A 13,313-nucleotide genomic window follows, 5' to 3' on the forward strand; every position below is an offset into this window, starting at 1 on the left:
AAACATGCCACCACAGCCAGCCTGCCTTTTGTCTACCTGCTTGTTGGTTTGTTTAAATGCTTTTCTGATAAGTTTCCCTTCTAAACTGTGCTATGTTTGTATTTTCAGGAACTTCTCCATTATTTAATTGGTACGCTCCTGCTTCTCATTGCCTGTATTGTGGCAACGTCGAAGAGCTATAATTCAGCAGGACTCGTAGCTGGAGTGGTAAGGCTGTTTGTTAGATCACAGTGTTTGCTAGTCCTGATACTTTGTTACTTTGTTTACTATGCATTAGGAATTCATTGCTTGAAGCTTTATTTTCTTTACAATCCTGTCTTGTTTGGTCTTGGTGGGTGTACTGTCTTTTGGCTTGTTTCAATGAACATACCATAACTACACAAAAGAAAATTGTAAAAGCAGCAAAGAGTCCTGTGGCACCTTATAGACTAACAGACGTATTGGAGCATGAGCTTTCGTGAGTGAACACCCACTTCGTCGGATGCATGACGAAGTAGGTATTCACCCACGAAAGCTCATGCTCCAATATGTCTGTTAGTCTGTAAGGTGCCACAGGACTCTTTGCTGCTTTTACACATCCAGACTAATACAGCCACCCCTCTGATAAAAGAAAATTGATTACTGTTGGATTCCAGTTCCCTACATTGGGGGAGATGAGACATGTTAAAGAGGTAAAACACAAGGCTCTAGCTGCTGCAAAATGCAAAGAGCCAGTTGGTTTTGGTGAAGGATTAAGTAACTTTACTTCACTACAAAACATGGCAGTTTGTCAGTTGAGCAACAAAACTTATCATGAGCACATCATCTCAGTGCTCTGCTCTTTGCATTTGCTCCCCACTTAACAAAGTCCAGTTCAAGGTCTGTGTCGTGAGAACTAAAGCCCACCATGGGACTGGCCCTAGCTACCTCTGAAGTCACCTCTGCATCCCCAGTCATGTACTTCCAAAGGGACTGATTGGGGGAGGCTCCGATATATGGGAATTAGACTGTGAAACTCACTTCGCCAAGGCCCAGATCCTCAGAGATATTTAGGTTCCTAAATATTTTTGAAGCTCTGGGCCTAAACGTACAGCTCATCTCTTTGACTCAGCTTTCCCTTGAGTAAATGATTTACATTTTCACACATTATAGAAATCTTAAAAATGAATCAAGCTCCAGGCAGCAAAGGAAAAAAGAGCGAGATTGTTGTTTGTTTCTGTTTTTAAGTACTTAGGAGGTATAAGCATTCAGCACACTTTTGGGTGCACAGGGTTAAATTCACTTGTATACAGAGATCCTGCATGAGATCTATATACCATTTAAAGCCTTTGTAAACTCTAATTTGCGGGCTTAAGTGATTCATATGCTTCACGAAGGCACAGTGAGCGGTATGGGGGGGGGGAATTTCTCCATCAATGAATAAATAATTATGGAATTTGAATGCATGAGACTCTCTACAGTGTTGTTAACTGAAGACACGTTCTTTTTACATATACCGTTTCTTTTAACAGACGTTTGGTTTCTTAGCTACATTCCTTTGCGCTTTGAGCATATGGTTATCCTACAAGATCTCATGTATTACTCAGTCAACAGGTAAGTATCAAATATTAATACTAGGCAGAATATGTCACAGATGGAATATTTACATTTTCCATGGCAGAGTTTGTATGGAAGGATTTATTAATGTTCTGTATCATGTAGCCCAATATATTGACAACACAGTACTTTAGCATGGTCAGTCGACACAGTAACTTATTAACAGCTAACAATAACAACAACATAACCTACATGTAATAATCAGTGAATACTCCATTTCCTTGTACCCCCAAAAAGAGTTCATAGTGGCTTCCTGCATGTTTTTTAATCAAATAAATTAATTTGCCTGTGGCAAACCAAACTGACTCTGACTTCCTTTTTAAAGATGCAGCTGTATGACTGTTTGGCCACTGCAAGATGTTTGTGCCTTTCTAAAAGGGATATCAAAGAAGAGGGTCCACCATGTGCCATGAGGAGAGAGTTGACATTTGTGTGATTGGATTATATACAGTAGATTTGAAGATTTACTTGAACATCTTATGCAAAGAGAGAAACAACCAACGTTGGAATCAAAGAATTTGGTGTCAAAACTGTTTGATGGAGAAATTGTTTTTTCTGAGCTTTAGAGAAGTGCTCTTTCTGTCTCATGAGCTGGTCTGTGGCTCCCAGTTATGTGCAGTGAGAATATTCAAACCTCCTTTGGAGAGTTGTTTAATTAGGATTTGTATAATTTTAAAGATGGAAAGATTAATTCTGATTTCCTCCATGCATTTGCAGAAGGGAAATTCTGCAAATTCACCTTTGATTATTAATCTTCAAGGATAATTCCTTTAACAAAGCAACTCTTGCACACCAGTCTGTGCCTGGGAAACTTGCCTTAAGCTCTCTTTTACTTTCTCTTTCATTGTCATTGATATTTTTACAGCTGTTTGGCCAGCATCAGAAAATACTTTTTCAGGAACTATGTCTTGGACAACTCACTGTGAATGCTCCCTTCTAATCGCAAATGTAAACTGAGTTTTCTAGATGCCAAAATAATTAATTCTGTTCCTACATTTTTAATATACGGTCATTTATAACCCCCCTGAAAACTCTTTTCTCTGTACTGTACAATAGGTATGGAAGAACATATGCTTAGTGGTGCACTAAGTCTGTTGCTTTCCTCCTCATATATATGTATTTGCATATTTTCATTCTCTCTGTTCCACAGAAATAACCCATGGAGAGGGAAACTCTGAGTTTCCCAGAAATTATTCTCTCGTGAGGGAGTGTGCGTGCGCGTGCCTGTGTGCATTTCCCCTAGAGTAGAACCATCTGGCTCCTCCTACTTAACCTACAATCTGTATGGATGCCCCTTACCTTTGCTCTGTTAGAGCTGTTCTTTCAGGGACACTGTGTCTAGCGTGGCCGTTCCTGGATTCCTCCTAAAGTGCAGTTTCAGAGCAGGAAGAGGGAAACGGTGTCAGCTAATGCAACCTAATTATCTTTTTCTATCCCCCTCTGCAGTTCTGAAGATGAGCAAATTCAGAGCTCCCCTACCCTGCCCTTTTCCTAATCTATCGCCGCAGAGCCAGAAACTCCCAGAGCCCTTTTCAAGAAAAGGGGAAGTGTGGCAGAACTCTCCTGTTCCCGAGTTTGTAAATGAAATTGTGACTGACCTAATTTTGATATTTGTATTAGAAAATTATTCTAGTGTAAATCTGGCTCATGAAACAGCCAGGGGTAAATGTGCCTTAAATGTTACAGATTTTTAACAACATCCCACTCTGGCCTGTCTTTGTGCCTTACAGCTGGGTCTGGTATTTGTTCTGTTCATTGCAGATAGGATGTCTTTTTTAAATTGTGTGAATTTAATGCTCAGGAATAGTGCTGCCGCTCAGGAGAACATAATCCCCTATTTATCTACAACCCCCAGGTAGGAAGGGCACATGTTTCCTTGCTGTGCCCTGCCAGTCCACCTCAGCCATGACTGGGCAGGTCTGAGAGGAATTCATTCTCTGTGCCTGCTCTGCTGAAAATGCCAACACCAGGGCTGATGCTCTGTGTGATGATACTCGCTCCCTGACTAAGCCCCTCTGAGTAATTTTACTTTTGGTGGCTGGTTACTGAACATGATTTGGATTAGGGCCTCAGAGGTTTAAGGACAGATTTCTTCCAGGCCCAGAAGATGAGTATGTAATAGTAGTGATATACTACGTCTCTTCCCCTCCTGTCAAGGGAATGCTCACTCAGTTACTGTGACATTCCCCAGGCCCTCTCTCTCACCCAGCCACATGGAAATGGACTTCTGACACAGCAAAGCCAGCTACACGCTGTCCTACATATGCAGCTTCCACATCCTCACTGACCATAGTAGCCAAGCGGAATAGCCTGAAGGCAAGCAGCGATTAGCCAAGAGTTCTAACAAGAAGCTGAGATCTCTCAGAACAAAGCAGGTTCCCACAGCTCTCAGTCTATTCAGACAGCTTTCCATACTGCAATCATGTCACTGATCCCTGTGCTGCATTTCCATTGGTGACACCTCCCCCTGCCACAAGTTGAAAAAATCCCCAACTAGGAGTTCAATGCACCCTAAAGGCCATAGCATTGCTGGATATCATTCTGTGATGGATTGAAATGTGTTTTCTGGAGAACTAATGGAAACTCCCCCTTTGGCTTGCATCTGTATGCAGAACAAAATGCTGTGAATTTGCTGTATAATATTGAATACAAGTGTTTAAAAATGAATGATACATTTGTCTTGTAGAAGATTATGGCTTGAGAATGAGCCTATGTAGTTAGAGGATGCCTATGCAGTTTGTGACAGCTTAATTCTCCTTTTAATTGCTTTAAAATTGTTCAGTTTTTCATTGCCCACCTTTCAAATAGCGGTTGCATGTGTTCTGTAAAAGCAGTTGAGAAACATTCTTCAAAAAAGGGCTGAGAGGAGGAGCAGCAGATTAATGTGTCAAACATGCACCCTCGAAGAGCAAATCACTATGCGAGTGTAGTTAGCATGCTGCCTCTGACAAAGAAGGCTAGGAGAATTCCAGAGGTGATACCAAACAATGGTAGCTGATGCAGATACTGTGAGTGAAGGATTTTCAGTGGGGTGCAGAAACACATTGCTCACTACAGAATTCCAACTTGAGCACATGCAGGGAGTCTCATTTAACTGTCACCCGTCATAACTACGGTAATGAAGATGCTAACAAATATTGCCACTCATCAAGTTGTTGCATAGCTGAAGGAGCAACAAGACAGAGCTGGAGAAGTGCTTCTTTTGAGCCTCTCTCGTCCATTATTTTCATATTTCACATCCTCTTTCCTTCTGAGTATACATTCTGCTAAAGCCAAAGGAAAATGTTACGAACTGTAACCTGAGCCTGAGGAAGGTGGCATCAATTTGCAGCTGAATCATGTACCTTAAGATGAAGTATTTACTGCTTGGACCTGTAGGCTCCATAGCCCATACAGGAGGAAAGATGCAGCCTGGTCTATTTATACTTAAGGAGCTTCAGGCTGTATGCTCTATCAAGGTGATACTGCAACACTCAGCTGGGTAAAGTGGGGGCATCCTGCTCTAAGATGTATATACCACCGTTTGAGATGACAATCAGTCTGCATGGCTTGTACACACTGCTGTTGATGTTCTGGTTAAAGCTTAGCACACTCTTTTGGTGCCTGTCTCCTGTTGTCCGTCTTAGGCATATCAGGGCACTGGGCTATATTTTGACTTAGAACTATCAGGAACTCTCATCAAGTGGAGGTCTCACCCTCAGGGTACTTTGCATAGGTCCCACCTCAGAGCCTGTGTTGGTTCCCAGTGCCCTTAAGCTCAATAGTGGCCGATGGAGTGCAGGAGCCAGGGTGAGGAGGAGGAAGTGAAGGAAAGTGCTCCACACAAGATCAAAGCAGACACCAACCACTGGTAAGGCATGATGCTCAGGCCAGTGCCGCCTCTTCTTGGCAGTTCACAATTGCCCCTGCTGCACATCTACCGCCTGCCTGGAGCCCAAGGGAGGAGCAGCAGAGCTGGAGCCTGATGCTACATCAACCTGCCAGCAGCAGAGGGAGAGATCAGAGAGGAGTGAGTGCCCCCACATGCTAGGCTGGTGGCTGTAAGTGGGTCCCTATATTATTGTTTAGAGGTGGAAAAAGAGTATCTGTGTCCCTGACTCTGGAAGACAGTGACAAACAAGGCCTAAGTGCAAGAGGAAGCCTGCAGGGGGACAGGAATGAGCAGAGGGCTGGTTTTGAGGAGGGACAGAAGGCCTGAGATTGGTTTTGCAGTTTGTCTCGTGATGAGAAAACACTTATCTGTGAACAGGTTGTGTAGCTAAAAGCCGTCAGTGTGTCAAAAAGGACTCAAAGTGCTCTGAGTGTACAGAACTGTTATGTGGTTAACCTGGTCTATTCTATCAATGTTTAGTCTGATGATTTGTTTAAAAAAACACTCTTGCAGAGTTACAGCTGTGCTTGAAGAAAAGCAGTGAGGGATTCCTTTGTATAGGAACAATGTAATAAAAACCTTACCAGTGACCTGTAAGTTGGCCAAGAGGACGGTCAGGAACTGGCTGCCCAAAGCACAAGAACCAGGTGGGCCATTCACCCCAGCAATGAAGTTCAAAAAGGGTCTGGTTGTCCTGTACACCTGCTCTTCTTTAGGATGTGCAATACATCACACTTTTTTTTTTTTTTTTTGGTACGAAACCTTTGTCCTGGGCTGGTTCATATTTCCTACTGTTATTGTGTCAGTAATTGTTTCTTTGGCTGCAACAGCTGAACCACTGAAGGACCAGATTACCTGTGTGTGTTTAGTACAGTTTATCTTACGCACATCACTTCACTCGGGTCTCACAGCCTGGCACCGTTAAAGCTAACAAGGCTGTAGGCCTTTCATGGAGAGGGGCCTCTTTGAGCCTTGAGGACCCATCACCAACTGCTGTTAGCTGTATATCAATGATCCAGAAGAGCTTAGCACACAGGAACAGAAGCTGGATAGTGTATGCCTATCTAAAGGCTGTGGCTATCATTAAGAGACATTCTAAGGCTCTGTCTACACTTAAAATGCTACAGGCTGGCAGCTGTGCACCTGCTGTGCAGGCACTTACTGCAGTACCGCATGTTAATCCACCTCCCCAAGAGGTGGTAGGTAGGTTGACAGAGGATTTCTATCCAACTAGGGCTGTCTACAGCAGGGGTTGGGCTGACATAGCTACGTGCTCTGAGGCATGTGGATTTTTCACACTGAGACATAGCTGTGGCAATGTAAGTTTAGACCAGCTCCGGTCCTCTACTCATGCTTGGCGTTCTTCTTCATGAACCATGACCAAACCAAGCACATAGTGCTGAAATTGTGGCAATTAAAGCTATAGGGGTGGTGCTGCTCAGTAGTTTGTCAGACCTGAGTGCTTTACAGTTAGATCTAAACCCTATTAAGCTAGGAACATCATTTTGTTGACTCATAAACACACTTTACTGAATAAGAATCCTACTGCCTGGAATATAAATTGACCTAAATTAGCCAAGTTTATCATTTTTATTATGTCCTTTGCTCAGCCACATGAATCTTACAGGCCCTGCAGCCAAATCTCTGCATCCACTTTATCCCAGTAGTCCGAGCTTTATTAAAATTTGGTATTGTCATAAAGTGTAATGACAATGAGGTTTAATATAGCATGCGGGGAGGGTGGAGGGGCTTATCTCAAACTGAGTATCAATCACTCATTGCCTTCTGGTCTGTGTATATAATTCCACCTGCTGCTGTATTACTATAAATAAAAATGGACACAATACACTTCTGGCTTCCATGTGGAGGATATGACCTGAAACCCAGGTAAGTGGGCCAGGAAGTCAAATCCCTGCTCCCACATTTCCTTGCTAAAAGTCTCCCATAAGCCACTGCTTCAGGAACTGTGGGCCTGATTGAACATCTCCATGGGCTCTCTACTGCCCACCACCCTCACAAAGCATACCTACAGCCAAACAGACTGGGCAGTGCAGACACACAGCTCTGGTGCGCTACACTGATGTAACATCATTGGTTTGGTTACCAGCCTGAAGCAAATAAGAGAGCAGGTGGTAAACTGCAGCTCAGAAACAAACATGCAGGTGTCCACATTTGAGAATTTGGGGCCATCTTCCCACTCTTGTTCTACCACAGGTGGAAGCAACAATAGAGGCTGGAGTGCAGACAGGAGGCAGGTGTTTTTAGCAACCAACCCCCTATTCTGAATGGGGCTAGAAAACATTGGGGTAAAACACACATGGGTCCTGTCTGCACAATGGGCACTGATTGAACTGTACACCATGGTGAATTTCATGTCCTGACTATGCTTGTATAAACAGTCCAAGAAAGCCTGAGTGTACATGCATATATGCTAAAGACAAGCAATTCTGGCTGCTGACTAGTCAGTTATTAAATACTTGGTGAAAAAGCTGAGTGCCAGACTCAGCTGTCTATACTGTTGAGCCATCTGCAGAACACATTATGAACCAGGTACTCTACTTGAGATAAGTTTGAGTAAGGGGCTTCATGGCAGTTACTAAGCATACCCCACCTGCAGCAATGCACACATATTTGATACAACACAGAAAAGTCATTGCCCTTTCCCATGTGGTAATAAATACCCAACAGAATTGGCTCTGCTTTGCTATTTATTTTCTATGCATTAGTCTAGCTGTGAGGGTGATTGATGGAAAGCAAGCTAAAGGAGTGCTAGAGCACTAGGCCTTACCTGCCAAAGAGGAAAGTTCTCTCCCCCCTCCAGCCCTCACACTGGGACTTTGATTTTAATAATTTAAAAAAAAATAAAAAGGCATTTTTTTTCTGTTGCAGCACAAGTCCTGTTTCCCTCCTACAGTCAACTAATTACTAGTTCATATGACCTCATCGTCCCTGTAATTAGGGCTGCTGTATGGTCATGGCAATTTTTCTGCGTCACAAGGTGAAAATGGCAAAAGCTGTATCACTATACCAAAACGAAAGTCAGATAGTGACTCTGCTAACCTCTGTGTTTTTACTAAAGCGTGAGGAATGAAACCACAGAAGGTGCAGTAATAGTTACAGACATCGGAGGCCCTATCCCCAAGTTGATCCCATTTAAAAAAAAAATTTTCCACCTGGCAGAAGATAAAAAGTCCCCCAGCCTGAAAACCCTCCCTGGAAAATCATTGATCTGATCCTTTTGTTTTCAAAAGGCCTAGAGTTACAGGGTAGACATCAGTTCACACTAGTAAAATATCAAGTATGCATATTTAGCAACACTCACCAAGAGAAGGATTGTGAGGTTAAACCAAAACTAATGTAAAACTAGAAGGCGGCAGGGAAGGACTTTGAAAGTTAATACCAAGCAATTCTCATTGATGGATTTCTTTTGCCCTCTTGTGGACAAACTTTTGCTGCAGCTTTCTCTGCTGGTGTATTAATGTAACCAATGAAAACAGGGTCCTGGGCTGACAGCACATAGGGCCTGACAGAACGTACACGCAGCCGCTAACATTTGGAGGGTGGGTAACCACACAGAAAGCAGAAGGCTCCTTTGTGCCAACAGAAGAAGAATCCAGGAATAAAGGGCACTTAAAACTAGCTCACTTTCTCAGCACCAAATGGTAATTGCTTTAACTGACAAATGTTACCAGCAAAATAGAGGCAGCTGCACAGACTACAAAAAAGGCCTAAAGCTAACCGTCTTCAAATGGGAGAGCCCAAGCTATTCTGGTTACTTGGAGCACACACACACACACACACACACAACTGCCCAGCTCCTTTGAGGAGAAAGAAAGAAGATTTTTATTAGTATATTGACTGAATTAAAGTATACATGGGACTATTCTGAATAAGCTGATTAAGAAAGCCTGGCTTGCTCAGGGGACAGGCAGATATAGAAGGAAGAGTTTCAAACATCCACATGATTTAGGAGTACAAGTCTTATTGAAAGTCAATGGGATGTGTGCCCCTAATTCCTATAGGCTCCTTCAGAAATCTCACATAAGAATTCTTCCAAAGCACATTTTTGAAAGTTAATGGAAAACATTAAAGGCCATAGACTTTACAAGGGATGGATTTAGTCAAAAGGGGGAGAAGTAATTTTATAGATACAGTATATTGAGGATTTTAGGCCTCTATGACCGAACCACCAACTTCTTTTTCACAGACACACACTCCCTACCGCCCAAGCTTGGTCACCATCATTTCTTCATCTATGGTCTCATCTCACTCGAACACCTGTGGGCCTCAGCTGACAGGGAATTTCTTAGCCACCATCACCAGGAGCTGCTCTTCATCTCCTGGCCTGACACACTCTGTGTGTGTGTGTGTGCGCACGCGTGGGGGAGAGGGGGCCTTGACAAGCTCATACCAACTGTCTCAAGCTGGTGGGTGAGAAAGTAAGCATAGCATAATTGCAGAAGTAGGGAAGATCTCGTACAGACAGGAATAGTGAAAAGCAGGATGTGCTGTGATTACACAGAGGTGGAAGGACCTGGTCATAAACAGGGTATAGATAGGATCTATGTGTATCACTATACACAGGGTTCAAAGAAACTTAGGGCTTACCCTGATGGCTGTGCCCAGCCTGTACAATGGAGGGTACATTGGCAGCTTACCAGGAAGCAGAAGGCCACATCTAACCTGAATATCATTCTGAGAAATGTTGACAGCTTAACACACAAGCCTATTTGTGTCTCCAATGTATCTAAGAGATTGAGAAATTGCTCCTTTGAATTCACTAGGAATAAAACCATGTGATTGATCTGCTTAGTGTCCACTCTTCAGTGTTAGAGAGGAAGGACAAGCTGCATTGCATGAGCGCGTGGGTGGCATGTCGTGCTCCTTGCTCTGAAGAGGAAGCTCTCCCTCCTACCCTAAAGAAACCTCTGCAATTAACTGCAGATGGATGAATCACAGCGTACAGGTGCTACTTACATATTATCTAGTGAGTCAACAGATTAAAGGCATATTCTGCTGTTACACTGGTATAACTCCACTGACTGTACAGGAGTTACTCAGGGACAAAGCCCTGCTGTGTCTCAGTATGTCAATAGTAAAATGGACTTTGTACTTGAGAACAAGCTGCACTGCCCTTCCCACTACTCGAGTTACATTCTTTGTCTATAAATCCACAGCTGTGTTACTCTTCCGTTACATTATTGTGCCTTATTTCTTGTGCTTGTAGCTAAATTGTTCCAGTCACACTTTTCTCAAGTTAAACCCTTTTCAAATTCACAAGAATTTTTTTTTGTCCCAGCAATCCTTAACAGAATGCTGACTGATATGTTCATCTGAAAAACAAGGCTCCATTGACTTCAGCGGAGACAGGTTTCACCCCTCTGGTCATGGTACAAAAACTGAGGTACACTTCACCCTTTATACCAATTTCAATGCATATGGTGAAAAAAAGGGTGTGTAGTTATACCATGCTCACATGGTTTGCGAAAAAATAAGTAAAAAAAGAAGTCTTAGAGAGAAAGGTGTATCTCTGTCACCATTACATGGCAGCAACAACATAACAGACTTGGTTGAATGGAAGGACCTTACAGAACAATGAAAACAGAAATAGGAGAAAAACATTAAAAGCTATTTCACCAAAACCCTGCATGTTTGACTTAGAATTTTTTAGCACTTAGAGAATCATTTTCAAAACAGACATCTAATTTCAATCTTACCTGAGTAGTTTGATCATTCTTCTCTAACTTAGAATAAATGCATCCCTACAACTACCTTTTTGTTTCTGAGCCTTCTTAATACAAGCCATTTTAGCACAATATTTTTCAATGTCACAAATATTGAGCATATTTCAGACGATAATTTGTGGGAACTTCCATTGAAAATATCCAACTTCGTAAGACTGTAAGATGAACACTTCTCCCCAGTCCAAGGACAACGGAAGCCCTCTCCATCAAACGGCAAATGGCCCTAACTAGAAACAAAGGAGGAAGTAATTTCCTTCATTTTCCTCTAGCAGAAGTGGATATGAATGCCAATTAGTAGATGAGAAAGACTGTAAGCAAGTTACTTACTAATATTTTATTTAAAATTATTAAAATATTTTAGAAATCCAGTAAAAAAGCATAGCACATTCAAAAGGCCATAGGTTTAGAATAGAAAATTCTTTAACTATTTTGAAATACTTCAACTGGAATTTCAAGGCATTTGTGGTACGGGCCAAAGAACTGTACATAATTATACAATCATTATATTTTCCTAACCCAGTAAACATAAAAAAACCCTCCTTAAATCTCAAAGCAATGAAAATACAAATTAAATTTGCCAGTTAAAAATTATCTAGATATACATTACACATGTACAGCAAATGAACATATTCAAAGGTGGTTTTATACATAAATTTTATATCTTAAATAGAACACTATCCAGCTAATTTGCTGTGGTAATCAGTTATACATACTTTTTAAAGAACCTCACAAACTGTTTCCCTTTACTGGAAGTTTGGTATTTCTCTTGTACAAGTTGGTTTCTGTGCTTTGAATGGAACTAAAAATCAACATGATGGCAAGTGCTGTTATGTCAAAACATCTTTTGCAGAACTCTGGGAATAGTGCAAAATAGTTCACTTCTTTCCAGGTGTGGAGGGTGGAATTGGGAAGCTTTGTCACCACGGAATTTTCAGGTGCTTCTGGTATCTGAGAAGGATCCATTGCAATAGGTTTAAGTCTCTCAACAGTGATGGCAGCAGGCCCATAATCCCATAGACAACTACTGATGATCCTCTCTTGGCGATAGGACATAATGCACAGGTAGGCTTCCTATAGTAATTACTCTCTTTCACAGATTTTATTACTGATTAAGCAAGAATTTTTGCAGGAACATTTAATCCTGGTTAAAACTGCCCCTCTCCACTTTTGTGACCAAGCCTAATTTAAAAAAAAGGGGGGGGGGTACAAAGAGTTGAGACTGACAAAAAAAACATCAAACAGGATATTTTTTTAGAGTGTGAAAAAAATTCAAAACCATTTTTACAGCAATAAAGTCTCTCACTCCAGCCAACGTACAAGTGTGGCTGGGTTCTGAAGGACTTACATCCAGCTCTTTTCTATTTGTATGGCTTCTACAGTAGTTTGTAAAAATTGCTTCCCAGTATCTATGAAAAAGTATATGCTCAGTCTTCATAGGTTCACTTAAAGAAACTCAAGAGTTTCAGAGTAGCAGCCATGTTAGTCTGTATCTGCAAAAAGAACAGGAGTACTTGTGGCACTTCAGAGACTAAAATTTATTTGGGCATAAGCTTTCATGGGCTACAGACCCACTTCATTGGATGCATGTAGTTGAAGATACAGTAGGAAGATAGATATATACACAGAGAACAATAGCTCACCTTAACTGATCACTCTCCTTATAGCGTGTATGGTAACACCTATTGTTTCACGTTCTCTGTGTATATATCTATCTTCCTACTGTATTTTCCACTACATGCATCCGATGAAGTGGGCTGTAGCCACGAAAGCTTATGCTCAAATAAATTTGTTAGTCTCTAAGCCCACGTCCAGACTAACCCGCGGCATCGGCGGGTTAAAATCGATTGCTCGGGGATCGATATATCGCGTCTAGTCTGGACGCGGTGTATCGATCCCCGAGCGCGCTTACATCGATTCCGGAACTCCATCAATCCGAACGGAGTTCCGGAATCGACACGGAGAGCCGCGGACATCGATGCCGCGCCGTCCAGACTGGTGAGTACCTCGATTTTAGAAATTCGACTTCAGCTACGTTATTCCCGTAGCTGAAGTTGCGTATCTAAAATCGATTTTAATACCTAGTCTGGACGTGGCCTAAGGTGCCACAAGTATTCCTGTTCTTT

At 42.1% G+C, this 13,313-nt stretch overlaps 1 protein-coding gene across 1 annotated transcript in view; it reads left to right on the top strand.

Moving 5' to 3' along the window:
* CMTM7 (CKLF like MARVEL transmembrane domain containing 7) overlaps positions 1–4,242 on the top strand; it is a 33,579-nt gene extending 29,337 nt beyond the window's left edge. The window contains exons 3-5 of the mRNA XM_050938557.1: positions 109–207; positions 1,491–1,572; positions 1,901–4,242. Of these exons, the coding sequence (XP_050794514.1) occupies positions 109–207; positions 1,491–1,572; positions 1,901–1,914 (195 nt within the window). The 3' untranslated portion in view covers positions 1,915–4,242. The remainder of the gene's footprint in view (positions 1–108; positions 208–1,490; positions 1,573–1,900) is intronic.
* The last annotated feature ends 9,071 nt before the right edge of the window (positions 4,243–13,313 follow it).

The sequence above is a fragment of the Gopherus flavomarginatus genome, chromosome 2 (genome assembly GCF_025201925.1).
Source record: "Gopherus flavomarginatus isolate rGopFla2 chromosome 2, rGopFla2.mat.asm, whole genome shotgun sequence".
Classification (NCBI taxonomy): Eukaryota; Metazoa; Chordata; order Testudines; family Testudinidae; genus Gopherus; species Gopherus flavomarginatus.